The sequence below is a fragment of the Miniopterus schreibersii genome (assembly GCF_964146895.1).
Source record: "Miniopterus schreibersii genome assembly, chromosome: 19".
NCBI lineage: Eukaryota > Metazoa > Chordata > Mammalia > Chiroptera > Miniopteridae > Miniopterus > Miniopterus schreibersii.
This window is the reverse complement of record NC_138119.1, coordinates 36,038,734-36,057,013: the sequence shown is the minus strand read 5'-3', so window position 1 is coordinate 36,057,013 and position 18,280 is coordinate 36,038,734. Positions and strand designations below refer to the sequence as shown.

Here is an 18,280-nt window from a genome sequence, read left to right as displayed (position 1 = left end):
GAGTGGGGGCCTGTGTGGAAGCCCCTGGCCAGGCCTCGGGCAGTCTGTAAGCCCGGGCACTAGGGGAACCGTGCGTGCACCAAGTCACCCAGGGGAAAGGCGGGTGACAGGTGACGCTAACTGAGGACTGAGGCCCGGAGGGTGGCGTTTTAAAAAAAGGGGCTAATTTCCAAAGTGTACAAAGAACTCATAGCACTCAGCAAGAGAAAGACAAACAACCCAATTAAGAAATGGGCAAAGGACTTAAATAGACACTTCTCCAAAGAGGACATACGGATGGCCAAGAGACACATGAATAAACGCTCGACATCGCTAATCATCAGAGAGATGCAAATTAAAACCACAATGAGGTATCACTTCACACCTGCCAGAATGGCTGCCATCAATAAATCAACAAACAACATGTGCTGGCGAGGGTGTGGAGAAAGGGGAGCCCTAGTACGCTGCTGGTGGGAATGCAGACTGGTGCAACCACTATGGAAAACAGTGTGGAGGTTCCTCAAAAAATTAAAAATGGAGCTGCCTTTCAACCCAGTGATTCCACTCCTAGGAATGTATCCTAAGAATCCTGAAACATTCATCAGAAAGGATATATGTACCCCGATGTTCACAGCAGCACAGTTTACAATAGCTAAGATCTGGAAACAGCCCAAGTGCCCATCAGGAGATGAGTGGATAAAAAAGCTGTGGGACATTTACACCATGGAATACTACACAGCTGTAAAGAAGAAGAATCTTGTACCCTTTGGGACAGTATGGATGGACCTGGAGAATATTATGCTGAGTGAAATAAGCCAGGCAGCGAAAGAAAAATATCACATGATCTCGCTTATACGTGGAATCTAAAGAACTTAATAAACTGATGAACAGAATAGATTCAATGACATGGAAGCATAGAGGAGACTGATGAATGTCAGAGGGATGGAGGAGGGCGGGTGGGTGGACGGGGAGAGAGTAACCGAAGAATTTATGTGCATATATACACAACCCAAGGACACGGACAATGGTGGGGAGAGGGACTGGGGAGGGGGAAGGAACGGGTCATTGGGGAGAAAAAGGGAAACCTGTAATATTTTAAACAATAATAAAACTTAAAAAAAAAAAAAAAGCGGGAACAGCCAGCGGGAGGAAAAAGAGGGAACGGACGGCCGTGAATGCCCGCCGCGGCAGAGCCCACGGAACCTTTGAGAATGACCGGAGCTGGCACTAAAGAGGCCATTAGCATCCAGCAGCGAACCTGAGCGAGGCCTCCGACGGGAGCGCGGCGGGGACACGCCCCGGGCGCGACGCGCTTTGGTTTTATTTCCTTAAGATGTATGATTTTAACACCGAGGAGAAGGAAGTGGAGAGGAAAAGCCTAAACTCGCAGAAAAAGAGAGACACGTGAAAGGCCTCGTCGTGAATGGCGGGCCTGGGATCCAAGGAAAAGATGGACGGCCACCCTCCCGCACCTTCCAGGCTGAGCCGCGGGCCTGGAGGCGGACGGAAGACGGGTCCGCGCAGCTGCGGGGCTTGAGGTGGAAGAAACGGCCGCCAGGCTCCGCGGGGCTCGGCGCGGGGCGGGGCTCGCGGAGTGAGGGTCCGAACAGGCCCGGGAAAGGCCGGGCGGAGGTGACGGGGGACCCCGAGCAGCGGCGCCGAGAACCGGGGCGCCGAGCGGGGCTCTGCGGCGGAACTCACAGCCGCACCCACCTGACAACCGTCAGCTGTCTGTCCCGCAGTCCGTCGTTCGCAAACGTTTAAAAGCCTTGGTAATTATGTGAATTAGAACTCTGGCGCCCCCACACAGGTGAGCGAATGAAAATCACCCGCAGGCTTTTGAAAAAGGCAAATTCTGACCCTGAGCCGTATTCCTGTTAATTCACAGTTTCTGGGGGCGAAGCTCAGGCACGTGGATCTTCCAGAGGCTCGCCAGGCATCCAGACGGGGCGCTCCTGCAGAAACCACGACCCAGCGGGCAGCGGCCAGAGACCCCGGCGATGGGGGCAGCAGGCGCGCGCCACCACAGCCCGTGAAGGAAGCGCGCTACGTGAAAAATGCGACGAGGAAAACGCATTTAAAAGAGTTTGTTCGGAGCGATGCTTCACCTCAGGCTGTTAGACTCAGTGTCACCCCTAAACTTTCCGTTACATTACTCTAGGGGCTCAGCAGCCCCAAAGAGGCAGCCGGGACACCCCGAGTGCACACACACGCCAGACCCAGCACCGGGGACGCTGGGACACCAGGACCCCGGAGCCGTTCTTCTGACCTCGCCTGGCACTCACCATAGTCTCAGGAGCTCAGCACTAGGAAATAGGTCGCGCTGCGACAGGAAGACACCAGCACCTACACCGACGCCCAGTTACTCTGGCAACAGAGCCCCGCCTACTGCCGGACGCTGCGAGTAAGCGTCTGTCGCACTCCCTCGTCCCTATTGGCTGAGAGTAATCAAAGCTCCGCCCACCCTGTCGACGGGCCCGCCCCTTGACGCCGTGGCCCGGGGCGACGGAACACCGCCTACCTCTTTCTAGCGTCATCACTTCCGTTTCGTTGACAGATAACCCGGAAGTTCAAGCCAATATCCAGCTAGGGTCCAAATACTCTATAGTTTATTTTTTAAAATATGTCTTTATTGATTTCAGAGAGAGGTAAGGAGAGGGAAAGAGAGAGAAACATCAATGATGAGAGAGTCATTGGTTGAGCCCGCAACCCGGGCATGTGCCCTGACCCGGAATCGAATCCCAATGGCCTGGATCCTAGGTCAACGCTCAACCGCTGAGCCACGCCCGGCTGGGCTCTATAGTTTACTTTAAAATAGGCACCTGTCCAGTTTTCACTCACTGAAGCCTTACACCGTATGGCCTGTGTTACCTGAGTTTAAACGCACCGCAGAGTGTTACCTGGTCGTTCCGGATACGTATTCCGGAAACGAAACCCTGGGTAATGAAGCGGAAGTGATGTCAGAAGGCCCGGCGGGTCGGCTCGGAATGTGAGGGGACTGACTGGGCGGAGAAGTTTAGCCGGGGATTTCGAGCCGGACCGCCGGGAGAGGGGAGCCCCGGGGACAGGAAGCGTGAGAATCTTAGAGGTGAGTCCAGGCGCGGGCTGGCGGGACCCAGGCGACCTCGACAGTGACGGAGGTCCAGGTTGGAGTTCGGTGTCCAAGCTTTTGGATCTAAGGCTTGACCGGGTCCGAACTTCAGATGCGACTTCCCGGGACGGCAGAAGGTGACAGGAGTGTCTCTGCCTCTCCTGCCGCCCGTCGCCCACTCACCCCACACTCGCCGCCGCCCCCTGCTCGCGGTGTCGCCCACAGACCCCCGAGGTGCTGGTCCATTCCGCTCTGCATCTTCCCAGCGCGGCCTCGGGGCGCACTGCTCAATCGGAGGGACTTCGGAGACCTGCTTTCGCGGCAGCCGGAGGAGGGTGGGCGGGGAGGTAGTCACGGGAGCCGCGGGGCGGCGTATGGCCGGTGCTCATCGGCGAGTGCTCAGCGACCGTTTCTGAGGCGAAACCAGCCGCCCTCTGCTGCGCAGTTCATCACATATGATTAACATTGCATTAGTACCACCTTCCTCCCCACGTTCTCCGGTGGATCTTAGTCTATACTGAAAGGCCAGCCATGTGTACAGTTCTGAAAGCACATGCTATGCCATTTTAATTTTATTGCTGAGAAAGTGCAAATTGAGTTATTATGAATATTTGTATTGTTAAACATCTAAACAGAAGCTCCTCTCTGATACACAGAGTGAGCAAATTGGTGTCAGTAATGTCTCCTAAGAAAGTAATTAATTGCTTTAAGATTTCTGTTGTAATATCAATGGTGCAAGAGCCCCTACAATAGCTTAAATACTATTTCTGAACTAAATTCAGAACACACAGCCAATAATTTAGAGTATACTGGTGAGGGCAGTGAAGCAGAAATGCCATCCCTGATTTTTTTGAGACATTTGGTAACTTTAGCAATATCACCTGTTAAAAAAGCGATATGAGGGACACTCTCTTTCTAAATGCATGTTACTAAGTACAGAATAAGTAGAATATCATTTAAATTACAGGCACTTAGTGAATGTGTTTATATAGTATTGTTTTAATTCTTTCATTTTATACATTTTTAGGTTTTTCAGTAGAAGTGTTGGGGTGCATTTTCATTGGTTTAAAAATGACGACTCTTGAGAGTTTAGAAACTAAAGGTAAGTCTTCTTTTGATAACATTTATTTATTTATTTATTTAAATCTATATCTTTATTGCTTTCAGAGAGAGGAAGGGAGAGAGAAACATCAATGATGAGTCGTCCTTGATTAGCTGGCTCCTGCACGCCCCCTACTGGGGATCAAGCTCACAACCTGGGCATGTGCCCTGACCAGGAATCTACCTCCATCTCCTGGATCCTAGGTGGATGCTCAACCACTGAGCCATGTCTGGCCAGGCGTGATAACTTTTTTAAACATGACATTTATGATGATAGGAGGAAGGAATGTTTGAGCCAGCTGAGTAAATCTCACAGAGCCCTGGGGAATCATCTGAGTCTCAGATCTCTTCGTGTTTATTGCATAATGCAATGTTTACATTTTACTGCTTCAGATATACAATTGAAAATTAGCATCGTTTGGTATTAGGTGAGAACGACTGTCAAACATTTGGTGTAAAAGCAAAGTTTTACAGCTGTGTCCTCTGTCCACTAGAAGATTAAACAAGAAGATGGGCAATGAGCAGGTATAAAAGACCTCTTTCTTGTTGCATTGGCTTGCTGGGGCTGCAATAACAAAGTACCACAAACTGGTGCCATAAGTAACATATTGTCTCACAGTTCTGGAGGCTGTAAGTTCAAGACTGAGGTGTTGGCAGGGCCATGGTCCCCCTCCAAGGGCACCAGGGAAGGATCTGTTCCAAGCCTCTCCTAGTTTCTGGTGGTTTTCCGGCAATTTTTGGTATTCCTTGGCATGATCACCCTGTCTTTACATTCACATGGCATCCTCCCTGTGTATTTCTCTGTGACCAAATTTTTCCTTCTGATAAGGATATCAATCATATTGGATTAAGGGCTCACCCTACTCCAGTATGATCTCATCTTAACTAATTACATCTGCAATGACCCTGTTCCCAAATAAGGTCACATTCTGAGGTATGGAGAGCCTAAACTTCCACATTTGAATATTTGGGGAGATGCAATTCAAGTCATAAAACTTGCTAACTACAGTAGTTACTATTTAGTCCTGCCTAGCTTGTTCTCTCTATAACTTTTCATACTGTTTACCATTCCCACATTTTGAAGTACTTTCTGTTCTTGGCTTCCATGACATCACTCCTATTTTCAGCCTTCTCTAGCCCTTCCCTGTCCAATGCACTAACAACATGTGGCTATTTGAGTTTAAATGAATACTTTTAAAAATTAAAAATTTAGTTTCTCAGTCACACTAGCCACATCACAGGTTCTCAGTAGCCACATGTGGCTGGTGGCTGTTGTATTAGAAAGTGCAGATATAGGACATTTCCATTGTTAAAGAAAGTTCCACTGGACATCGCTGCTGTAGCCCTGTCTTCCCTGTTCCTTTTTCATCTTCCTCTTTGAAATATTGTTTTTTCAGCCCACTTTCTCTTCTCTCAAGGCTTCAGAGTTATTCTACAAGAATGACTTCCAAATATATCTTTAGCTCCGATGTTTTCCCTTGTGATTCAGACCCTCATAGACCACTGCCCACCCCATCTTCACTTAACGTCAGTAACAGTCTTAGCATGTCACAAAGTGAACTCCTTGTTCAGGCTATGCTTGGATGGAGTGAGTTCTGGAGGTTGGGACTGTCAGTGTGAGATGGGCAACTATTTTCTGAAGCCAACTTTGTAGCAAGCAAACCTCCCACAGCAAACTCTTTAAGGGGGTTAAATAAGGGGGTTTAAATATGTTTAGGAAGCAAGGGAGAGAAGAGGCCAATAAATATTTAGCTGAGTTTAATTCAGCTGCATGCAGCGCATTTCAGAGTTACCAGAAGACTTTTATATTATTAGGATAAGCAAACCAGAGACTGTGATGAAAGTAATAAACTGGGGATTAATAGGAAATAAGAGCAATTAAATGGTAACTAATGTGAAAGCAGTTAGCATGGTGCTTGGTTAAAAAACAGAAACTAATACAATATTATCATTAGTGACTAAAAGTTAATTACTGCAAAGCCTCTGAAATTAAATTATTTTTATTGTTATTGCTTCTTTGTAATGAGGATTAGGATTTTACAGTACTTTCACATACATTGTTTCATTCGATCTTAATTTTGCAGTAAGCTAGGTAATTCAGCTCTTCCTCCTGTTCCTACTTAACATATGTTAAGTGTCCTTAGTGAACAAAAGGAACTTGTATCACATGGCCTGAGAAAAGGTGCACTTATCATGGTTGACATTTGTCAGCTGTCTGCACTTCCTGTAACTGACTCAGAAGATAACAGGATTGGTTTATAATGACAACTTTCCATGGAAGTTTGAGCAGTACTGTGGTGAGGGGGAGACATCCTTGCTGCTAGGGCTATTTCTGGAAGGGAAGCATGCACTATCCAGGAGCAATGAGAGGATTAGAGGCAAGGTTAAAATGAAAACTGAAGACATTAGAGTCGGGCAGTTTAGAGAAAGTAGACCAAATAGGAGAGACTGAGGCATTTAAACATTTATAATTCCATAAATAGACTAATTTTAATGCTAGTTCCCTGAGTAATGGGTATTAGGTGAAAAAGTATTCCATGGGCAGATAAATTTGGGAAATGCTGGATTAAAGGGGATTATACTGCAGGACCTCTCGGAGCCTTTAATGTACGAATGTACACTAAAGCTCTGAGCATTGCCCACAGCCTTTTGACCAGGGAACTCTAGTCATGAAGCAAGCCTGTGACAGGAAGAATGTTCAGATTCCACATCCGTAAATGTGGGCTTAACTCTTAAGTCCAACATCTATAACATAGTTTCTAATTTAATAGTAACTAACTAAACTATTAGGTAATGTTGGTGACATTTAAAAGAATATTGATTTAAAATTACCAATTGATGATCCCCAATATGTTTAACTGTTTTATAGCTGAATCTGCATATGTTCTGAAAAATTTGTTGGCTATAACTGAGTTTTTTGCTAATGTCTTAGTGTAGAGGGAAAAAAATTACTGTTTTTAAATGAGTTAGTTATTGGATGTTAAATGAAATTTTCTAGGGAGTGTGATAATGACAGTGAACTTCAGCAAGCACTAATTCATCTGTTCTGTGCCAAGCACCATTTCACTAAGCCGATGAGACAAAGACTAGGAGGCAGCCCAGCCTGGTGAGCTCCTAGCACTCTGGTCTGCACAGGAAGGGCTGGCTGGAAGACACCCTGGTGTTGTTGGCCTTGCTCTGAGGGCACCAAGGGAAGAGGAGTTAAGGTTAGGGTTTGCCCGAGGTTCCACAGTGTGTGGCAGTAGGGACTTGAGTTGCTTTGACTCCTAGTCTGGTGTTCTTTCTACTATACCATCATGCTGATTGAGGGTGTCTGTCTTCATAGATTTATACTTTTATGAAAAAAAGAGAAATGTTTAATAAACCACAAAATCATATTCTTTTTGCCTGAATATTCTAGAACAGGGCTTGGAAATTCAGGCCCCCTCGGGCCTCCCGCGAACATTCAGTCAGTTTGATAAGAGCACTAACCAAATCCCACCTAAGCCAAGAGTTATCCCAAGTCAAAAAGAATTCTGTTCTCTTTATTAGACCTACATTACCAAAAAAAAAACTTTACTCAATTATTATAGTTTGAATTTCATCTATAAAATTTGGGGTTTTTTCTTCTTATATAAGTACATAATGTGCTCAATATTTATTTTCTGGCCCTTTACAGAAAAAGCTTGCCAACCCCTTTGTAGAGTATTGTTTATTCTTTCCCTGCCTTTCACCATCCTTGGGGAAGGTAAGAAGAGTGAGCCAGGAACCTTAGACATTTCATCTTGGGTAAATGATCACAGGTGGAAGTACTGTTGGTACACAACTGAACTGTTTTGTTGGTTCCCTTCAAAGAGTGGAGAGTAGTAGGGCTGATGTTTTGCTTTAGGTCAGCATTGCTCATAATTATGGAGCTGGCACCACACAGCATGGCCCTCCCACTTGAGAGAAGGTAATTGCTCATGAATGTGCCCTGGATTGTGCCCAGTGCATGTGTAATAAAGGTTTCTATGTGTGTCATGAGGAAAAATAGAATTATGAAAGGTGAGCCCCCAGATGAGGAGCTGTGAAGCCCTGACCCTGTGCTTGTGTACCGGTGAGCTGGAATCATGGTCGTTACTAAAGGGAGCTGCCACGTGATACATAGTACAAGACAGGGGCGGGAAAGAAACAAATATTTTTCTTATTTGACTGGAGCAAAGGCAGTGTCCTGGTGAGCAGAGCTTCCTTCCAGAAGTTGTCTGAACCAAAGACAGACAACCAGGTTTGCTTATAATTTAGTTCACTTGAGCAAATTAATTTGGTAAACGTGTGCGGCAGTGCACCGAGCGCTATGGAGGAAAGGAATGGGTGCCACCATTTATTAAATGCCTGCTACTTACTAGTGTGCCAGACACCTTATATCTGAACTTGAACTTAGGACACTGTATATGCAGCGGGTAAGGCCCAGTCTTTGTGGACAGACTAGTTAGAATTCTTCTGCCTCTCAGCACACTAGCTGTGTGGTGTGACCTTAGGGAAGTTCCTAGACCTCCTTGTGCCCCCCATTTTCCTCATAGATAAAACAGAGCTAATCATACCCACCACAGGGTGATTATAAGGATTAAATGAGTTACATGGAAAGTATTTAGAATAGTATTTGGCACATGGCAAGTCTTTTATAACTGTTGGTTATCTGTTACTTAATATTTTCTCATTCAATATTCAGATTTAATATTACCAAGATGTAAATATTATTTAATTAACTTCATGGAAGTTAAAACTGAAGCTAAGATCATTGTAGGATTTTCTCCAGGTAGGATTTTCTTCATGTACCTGAATTCCAGGTGATGGAATTCAAAGCCAGATTTAACACCAGGTTCCTTCCACTTGTGTAGAGCATGATGCCTGCTCTTAATGTTCTTACCAGACTTACTGGGAAAGTGAGATTAGCACATACAAACCCTTAACATGATAACTTTGGTTCATGATTAAAGTTCAAACTGAATTTGAGACAGTAAGAGCCACATTCTTCAGAGAGTGGGCCAGAGCAGTTGGGAAGATTAAAAGCAAAGAGTGGAGTTGAAGCTGACTTCTTAGGGATAACTAAGAATCACAGTGAGTGACAAAAGAAGCCATTTAAGAGAATAAGACATGCCCAGCTGGCGTGGGTCAGCAGTTGAGCATCGACCTACAATCCAGGAAATCGGGGTTCATTCCTGGTCAGGGCACCTGCCTGGGTTGTGGGCTGGATCCCCAGTGGGGGGCATGCAGGAGGCAGCCAATCAATGACTCTCTCATCATTGATGTTTCTATCTCTCTCTCCCTCTCCCTTCCTCTCTCTGAAATAAAGATATATTTAAAAAGAGAGAGAGAACAAGATAAAGATTAGGGTCCTAGGACTGAGAGTATTGAATAGTCCTGTTGGGTAGTTTGTGTGAAGCATTCTTTGCCAAGAGTTCAAAAAAACATGAATCTATTTTGAAGTTAATGGTTTCAAATATGCATACATATAGCTGATATTTATTATTTTACAGTTAGCTCACATTATTGAGTGTCTACAGCATGCCATGCTCTTGATCTCAGTGTGTTCTTTCTGACCACAACCCTGTAGCACAACTGCTACTATCTCCATTTTGCAGGTTAGGATGCCGAGATGCATGGAGGGTTAAGTTATTTACCTGGGGTCACACTAGGAAATGGAAGTCAGAGCCAAATACCCTGGTTCCAAATCTCCTGCATTTCTGCCAAGAGAGAAGCCATTTATTTAAGGGAGGCCTGAACCTGTAGGACATTGTGAATCTTTTTTTGACACGATTATTTTGAAAATTACTTTTCACCCTGAATTTTTCCATTCTTCTGAATGCCAGTAATTCTGAATGGAGGGTGAGGCATGTCTTGCCTTTTTCAGTATGTAGCTTATGTTTTGTGTTCCCTTTTTCAGTCACCCTGACTTCAACCCCAATCCGAGGAGCAGGAGATGGAATGGAAACTGAGGAGTCACCTAAGTCTGTTGAAGTCACCTCTGGAGTCCAGCCGATAAAGCCCCATGTCCTTCAGAGTCCACGAAAGAAAGCAGGGACATCAGAGAGCCCTGGAGTCCTGCAGCTGGGCAAGATCCTCACTGAGAGAGCTGTGGAAGTCGAAGCTGTGAGAATAGTAGTTCCCAAAGCTGCTATAACCCACGTTGTCCCCAAAAAGAATGTCAAGGTTAAGTCTCTCGGACGTCAGTCAGAGGGGGCTTCAGAGGCGAGGCAGGAGCTCGCAGAGGCAAAGCACACCCTGGGGAAGCTCAAGGACTCTGAAAGGAGGCTGCTGCAGGACATAGAGGGCCTTTCCAACCAGCTCCGAGTGCAGACGGAGGTAAGCGCCACTGCGCCTCGGCTCGGCCACGCCTCACACCTGGCCCCCTGAGCCTGCAAGCTAGGGAACTCCATCTCCTCCTGGGAAAGCAGTTGTCACTCACTTTAGCTGTCACCTCTAGAATGCTGCTTCTTAAATCGCGCGTTTTCCCTTGGGGCCTCGTGTAGAACTAGTGTATGTCAGGAACTAATCTCTAACCCACGTTGAAGAGGCGAGTGGGAGGTGCTTTGGGCAAAACACCTGTAAGCTGTAAAGAGGTTACAGTTGTAAACTTCCAGCCAAAGATGGACCCAGTCAGGCTTCGAAACTGACTCATTACCAAACCCTGTTGTAAGGGTCCATAAATTCCAGGTAGTTTGCCCTTATATACATAATGCTCGGAATAAAGAGAAGGGTGGGCTAGTATTGGTCTCGTCATTGTAAATGGAAAACTGTCTGTGATGCTTGCTTGTATCTCTGTAACATTTACATCTTAGTAGGCGTTGCCTTGGCCTCTGCTTTTCCCCCATTAGACTACAGTTTGTCTAACGGAGGTTAATCTTTGTGATACTGTGGTGAGTGGTTCTTTCCCAAATATATTTTAATATATTTTTAACAACTAATTTCTAATTATAAAGTTATCTGTAAACAATTTGGAAAATACAGAAAAACAAAGAAAATAGTGCCACCTTAGTTGTTAACAGAATATTCTGTTACAAATAGCCACAATTCTTCAGTGGCTGCACCATAAACTAGCACCTGTGATTAAACGTGTATGTTTTAACTTCTGCATTTTCAATATCAGTGTAAAGAATGTGCTTGGAGAGAATCCTGAATTGCTTCCTTTGCTTAAATTATTAAAAGGAAAAATCCTAGGGCCAAAGAAATTATTTTTTAAATGTTGAATAAGATTAAAAAAACCATATAAAACATTCACTGTCATATTTTTTAACAAAACTTACTGTTTAGTTTTCTAATTTTTCCCCTTTAGGTGTTGACTGGAAGCAGTTTATTATAAGAGGCTGTTTATCACCACATGGGCTATAGATAGAGTAGGTCTGGTTAGTATGTTCATATTATAAAGCTTAAATATTTAATATCACTTTTTGACCTATACCGCCGTAAGTAAGAGGGGTCCAGATTACATAAAACAGTTTCTCTTCTGTTCACTCTGCTCCATTATAGTCCCTGATGCTCCTCTGAGCATGTTACATTGGTCATGTGCTCTTCTAGGTCAATCGTGAGTTAAAAAAGCTGCTGGTGGCCTCTGTTGGCAATGATCTTCAGTATCACTTTGAGCGTCTAGCCCGTGAGAAAAATCAGCTTATTTTAGAAAATGAAGCCCTAAGTCAAAATACAGCGCAGCTCGCAGAGCAGTTAGAACGTATGTCAATACAGTGTGACGTATGGCGAAGCAAATTCCTCGCGAGCAGGTATGTTCTATTTTAAATAGTATTTCATTTTTTAGTTTTTGATCTATAAACTTTTTAACCCATAACACAAGAAAGTCGATTGTTGGTGTGAAAAATTCTGAGTCACATCGAAGTGCTTCTTACGTTATTTAGGATGTGGACTCTCCCTCCTGTGGATGGAAGCCGTCTCCCTCAGTGGAGAAGTGATAGCATCGGGACCTCCTCATTCCAGAATCCTAAATTACTGCTCTATAGGAGAAATCACTCCTGCTACAATATTTAATACCGAAACAAAATTGTAAAGTCGGACATCTAGTAAATACTGAAATCACAATAAAACAAACCAGATTATTTCTCTGGAGAACTCAAATGTCATTGCCATTCTGTAAAAGAGTGTTCTTTGTCCTTCATGCTCTATTCTCATAGTAGTAACATGTAATAGAGCTTCCCAGCCCTTTCTCTCCGTGCATAAATAGAGAAGGGTGACGCGTGTGGCCTAGTGGCCCATGGACACACAGAGTTGGGAAACTCTGCTAGAAACTCTGATTCTTTGTCTGTTTATCCCTCCTCCTTCCAACACTGAGTTGCTGGAGAACAGGATCAGGTGTTATCCAACTGTACTCCTCGTGCTTAGCCAGTGTTTCACACACAGTATGCTTAATTAAAGCCAACCACCTGGCAACATCTCTCAAAACCCAGAGGTTCCTAGGCTGAACTTTAAGAACCACTGATTGTGGTGAATAAATTCTAAGGAAAGTGTCTTTTCATGCCTTAATATCTGTGATACCTTCTAGTAATTGACTACTCTCTTAAAGTCCTTGATTTGTTTTCTAACTGTGCTAATATAGGATGCTATTTAGAGAAATGAACTTACTGTTTATTGTCTTAGAATGAAAGTTAATTAATTCTTGAACAGTTTAAGAGGCAGCAGATTATTGTAATATGTAACTTTTTTAACATCCTGATCAAAACTGACAGTAACATTCTAATGGCAGTAAAAATTATACTTTTTTGATATTTTAGTTGATTTAATCATTCATTATCAAAATTGTTTTATTTAAAGGAATTTAGTGGTTGCTGTGATTTGAGACTTTATTTTTAAGATTTTCAGCTGAATAAACATCCTTAAAATTTTGCTTCAGTTCCATCACTAGGGAACTGGTTAAATAAACTCTGGTACATCCAATAAGAAGAAAACATGAAGCTTTTTTTTTTTTTTAAGGGGATGAGATAGCTCTATATGTGCTAATATGAAAAACTCACCAAGATAAACTATTAGGTGGGGGGGAAAGCAAGGTATAGAAAAGTTTCTATTAAATAATCTCATTTTTGTAAATAAAAAGAATATATTTATTTTTAACACATGCTTTTATGTTGAATATACATAAATTTTTTTCTGGAAAAATGTCTAAGAAACGTTTTTGGTCACATATAAAAGCAGGGTGGGGACTCTGGACAGGAGGGAAGGCCTAGGTTTTCTTCCATAGAAACTTTTCTGTGTTATTTTAATATTTTTCTTAGAGCAAAGAGGTCACTGGATGGTAGGAAAATAGTGCACTTTTGTTTTCCTCTAAACTGTTTTGTATTTAAAATATTTGGTTAACATTATTTTTTTCAAAATTTGATCAATCTGGAGGAAGATTGATGTACATTTCAAAAATCACTATTTATAAGGAAAGTCCCTTCCCTTTGTCGTTTTGTAAATATTTTAATTGAATCCCTTCAGTGAGTCTCAGCTTGTAACCATTTAAAATGATTTTTAGTGAAGATTCAAAAACTGGGAAGAAATTTGACTATGTTAAATCTTCTGTGAAGCTTTTGAAAATGATAGTCGCCAAGGTCATATATTAACTTTGCAATGTGTTGTCATCGGACAATTTATAGGTAAGGTTTCAATCTCTTCCAGGGTTATGGCAGATGAGTTAACCAACTCCAGGGCAGTTCTGCAGCGCCAGCACCGTGACACAGAGGGTGCTCTACGGGACCTCCTGAGCGAACGGGAGCAGCTTCGCCAGGGAATGAGAGCCACCCACAAGTATGGCCCTTGTTTACATCCTGGACTCTCCTGCGTTCTCCTGCACTTCCTGTTCCTGTGACAGTTCTGTAGTGTTGCTGCATTTAATAACCTGTTGAGCATATACTTTGAGTAGCATTTCAAAATAGATGGCCAGGAGAGGGAGGAAGAATGAAAAATAAAAGGTCCGCCTCTTACCTTCTTAACTGGGGAGAGAATTAGTTATATCTATAAAAGAAGAACTCCCTGGATTTAAAGATCATTTTTTAAATATTTGCAACACTTCTGTATAACTTTTGGTAGACAGAGACTGTACCTGTTCTTCCTGTAGAAGATCTTTCTGAGGACCACTCTACAGAATTAGAGCTTGTTATCATGTCCATGTGTGCCAGAACTGTCAAAATTGATGGTCTTCCTTAAAAGTGCTTTGTGCTTCTATATAATTGATTTATTGCAAATCAGATCAGTACAGGTCAAGAGGAAATCATAGGGGAAATTGGAAGAATGAAAACTCAGTATATCAAAATATCAGATTTTGTGGGAGGGAACTAAAGCACTGTTTAGAGGGAAATTTATCATTTTATTTATTTATTTATTTATTTATTTATTTACTTACTTACTTACTTACTTATTCTCATTTATTTTCCATTGCTTTTTTCAGAGAGAGGGGAAGGGAGGGAACAAGGAGGAGAGAGAGAGAGAAAGAAACATCAGTGTGAGAGAGACAAATCGACTGGTTGCCTCCCGCACATTTCCTGACTGAGGTCGGGGAGAGAACCCCCAACTGCGATCTCCTGGATCATAGGTCAGTGTTCAAGCACTGAGCCACACCAGCTGAGCAGGGCTATAACTTTAAGTGCTTATCTTAGAAAAGAACAAAGGTCTTGTCAGGGATCTAAGCTTCCTCAAGAAACACAGAGAGCAAATAAAGCAAAAGAAGAAAACAGTAGGATGAGAGCAGAAATAATAAAAATAGAAAGCCAAATGCTGCTTCTCTGAAAAGATAAAATTAAGAAATCTCAGTATAATCAGGGAAAAAAATACACATGACCAGTATCAGGAATGAGAAGGAGGGGGCTGCACTGCAGATTCTACAGACACAAAAAGATAACAGGGGCACATTGTGAACAACTCTGTGCCAATAAATTCAACAGCTTAGATTAAATGGACAGACTCCTTAAAAGATACGAACTACCAAAGGGTGCTTGGGAACAGATAGCCTGACTAGCACAACCTATTAAAACAGTTGTATTTATAGTTAAACACCTTCTAGTAAATGAAACCCCAGGACTAGAAGGGTTCACTAGTGAATACTAACAAATGTCTCAGGAAGAAACAAAACCAAATTTACACAAAGTCTTCTAGGAAAGAGAGAAGGAAGGAACACTTTCCCACTCATTATATGAGGCGAGCATCATCTTGATACCAGAACCAGACAGACACTGCAAGAGGACCACAGACCAATATCCTTCATGAACATACATGCAAAAATCCTTAACAGAATTTTAACGAATCAAATCCAACCATATACAGTCACGTGCTGCATAAAGACATTTTGGGCAATGATGGACCTACAGTGGTCACATAAAATTATAATGGAGCCTAGTGACGTGGTGGCCATCATAAGGTTGGCTCACATGCTTGTGATGCTGGTGAAAACAAACTTAGTGCACTGCTGGTCACATACAACACGACCAGTCCCTTTACTTGATGATGATCCTAAATGACGGCGTTACTACTCTGTGTATTTCCTATACTATACTTTTTTATCATTACTTTAGAGTGTACTCTTTCCACTTAGAAAGAAACAGTTTGCTGTCAGTACGCCACGTTGCGCCAGCAGCAGCCTCATTCAATATCTCTTTATTGCATCATTTTCTCTTGTGCTTGATTTAATCTCGTGTTGTACAGTAACCTGCTATACAAGTTTATAGCCCAGGAGCAATAGGCTGTACCATACAGCCCAGGTGTGCAGCAGGCTGTACCATCTAGGTGTGTGTAAGTTCACTCTATGACCACAGTGATGAAATTGTCTAACAACGCATTTCTCAGAAGATACCCCGTCATTAAGTGGAGCATGACTGTATAAAAAAGTTTATACATCATGCCCAAGTAAGTTTTAGCCTAGGAATTGTAGGTTGGTATGTCATTCAAAATCAATTAATGCAACTCACCAGAAAAGAAATACCATATGAACATCTCAATAGGTGCACAAATCAAACCAGTGCTTCTATATAACTGAGTGTACTAGTATATTTTACCTATACTAAAATGTGAGAACAGAAGAGTACTGTTAAGTGATTTCTAGATAATAACCTAATAAATCAATACGTGCTTTCTGGAATCTATTACAAAAGATACGTGATTTCAGAAATATGTTTCTCATTCATTGAATATTCCTGATTTTCTATTTTGTTCTCTTACTAATGTTCAGTGTTCATGTGTGTTCTGTGCAGATTATTGGAGGAGCTCTTAGTTTCCTTGCAGTGGGGAAGAGAGCAAACCTACTATCCCAGTACTCAACCTCAAAGCACAGTGGAACTAGCATTAACAAATCACAAGTTGGCAAAAGCAGTAAATGCTCATCTTCTGGGAAATGTTGGAACTAACAGTCAAAAAAAGATTCCTCCAACAGTTGAATTCTGCAGCACCCCAGCAGAAAAAATGGCTGAAACGGTAAAACATTTTTTGCATGATCTGTGGAATTTCTAACACTGTCTCCCACTGAAGGTGGCGTGTTCTAGTGGAAAGTGCTTGGCACTGGGGGTTCAGGGATATGGGATCTAAACACAATTCTCATGCAAACGAACTTGTGATCTTGAAAATTATTTCCTCTCTGAGCTTTAATTTTCTCGAATATGATTATTCTGTTGTTAAGGAGAAAACTATAATTGTCTTGAAAGAGAGCCTGTTTTAGCCTTTTCTTGAGTTCATTTTGATATGAAAACTGTAGAATTATTTCTAACTTAGTAATCATGAGTAGATAATTACTTTGATCTAAGAAATTGTAATTCCCACATGTAGATGTGAATGTGCCAAATAATGCAGAATCATAGAGTGTAGACTTGGTACATACAGTCCTGGGTGAATTCAGGGTTCACGTAGGTGACCTGCCAAATACTGTGGTCTCACAGTTTTATGAGCACAACCAAGTTCACTTCCATTGCATTTCAGTATTCAACTCCCATGCTCCAGTCTTAGGCCTTGTCATTAACTAAAACTGTTCCACTGTTAAAATCTTCAACTCAGCACCCGTGCAATGATCTGTGATCTTAACTTTTCTTCCCAGCTCTGATTCCTTCATTCTGATGAACCCATTTCTTAATTGCATCATAATTTTCCCCCTATGATCCCTACATTTTTTTCTTCATTTCATCAGCTCACTGTGCTGGCTTTTTTCTTTCCGTAGCTTGCAAAGTCCCTTTGTCTCTTACCTTCTCCTGGGTACCCAGAAGACTGCAGTCCTATGTCAGTTCAATTGTCTGTCTTCTTTGTTTCTGTACCCACCAAACTCATCAGCAGGTGACTTTGGTTCCTTACATACAGAAGAAAAAGAGGGCAGAGGCAGAAAGCTTCATCAAGGTCCCACTTGATATCTAGATGCCTGTCTGTATGGCAACCAGCCTTCCATACATACCTTTCTGGAAAAGGTGTCCCCTCCTCTTTAGAGCTCAGCTCCCCTCCAAGCTCAGCAGGCCTCCCCCCAACAGTTACCCCTTCTCTCTGCTGGCTCTGTTTCTGGCTTACAAACATACCCAGGTGTCCATCATCTAAAAAGAAGAATCTTCCCTCTGCACTAAGTTCTCTGCAGATGGCCTTATCACCTTCCCTTCACAATCAAGAGTCTTAGACAAGCTGACTGTACTCGTTGCTTACATACCGTCCACTCCTCAATTCCTCCTTTCTGCTTATCCTAGTAGACTTCCAGCTCCACTATTCTCAGAGTCCCCTTACAAAGGCCATGAATGTTTAATGACTGTGTTGTCATAGTTTACTACATGTCACTTCTGTGACTACTCTTTCTTGGCCCCCATGTGACGTCTGGGACCCTTCTTTCTCAGGCTGTGGGGCAGAGGCATCCTCTCCCTGGGCCCGCTCCTGAGCTTTTCTTCCCATGACAGACATTCCCTATTCTCTGGGGACAACCCTTTTCCCATAGCTTTCTGCTTATGACTTTAACTGAGACTCTTTTTGAGCTCAGAAGACATATCCAGGGAGATATCTCCATTTGTTTGTTCCAAAAACAGCTAAAAATAGAACCGCCTCTGTTCTCCTTGCTTTTGTATTCGTGTCCTACCCCTTCCAAGGAGGAGGAGACGGAAACCCAGCTGCTTCCTCTCCACTGCCCCCCACCCTAGTGACCTATACCTACTATGTAGGGGT

The 18,280-nt window shown here is 43.0% G+C and overlaps 2 protein-coding genes across 4 annotated transcripts in view; one reads left to right on the top strand and one right to left on the bottom strand.

Moving 5' to 3' along the window:
- The window catches only part of NME7 (NME/NM23 family member 7), a 104,236-nt gene extending 101,864 nt beyond the window's left edge, over positions 1–2,372 (bottom strand). For 2 of the 3 annotated variants that reach the window (XM_081122063.1, XM_081122065.1), the window contains exon 1: positions 2,265–2,372. In XM_081122063.1, the coding sequence (XP_080978189.1) occupies positions 2,265–2,267 (3 nt within the window). In that variant the 5' untranslated portion in view covers positions 2,268–2,372. Of the gene's footprint in view, positions 1–1,692 lie in introns of all 3 variants that reach the window. The other variant, XM_081122064.1, reaches the window with a different exon arrangement.
- Positions 2,373–2,534: 162 nt separating this feature from the next.
- BLZF1 (basic leucine zipper nuclear factor 1) overlaps positions 2,535–18,280 on the top strand; it is a 19,890-nt gene continuing 4,144 nt past the window's right edge. The window contains exons 1-6 of the mRNA XM_081122062.1: positions 2,535–3,067; positions 4,098–4,172; positions 10,074–10,492; positions 11,705–11,904; positions 13,790–13,918; positions 16,354–16,573. Of these exons, the coding sequence (XP_080978188.1) occupies positions 4,142–4,172; positions 10,074–10,492; positions 11,705–11,904; positions 13,790–13,918; positions 16,354–16,573 (999 nt within the window). The 5' untranslated portion in view covers positions 2,535–3,067; positions 4,098–4,141. The remainder of the gene's footprint in view (positions 3,068–4,097; positions 4,173–10,073; positions 10,493–11,704; positions 11,905–13,789; positions 13,919–16,353; positions 16,574–18,280) is intronic.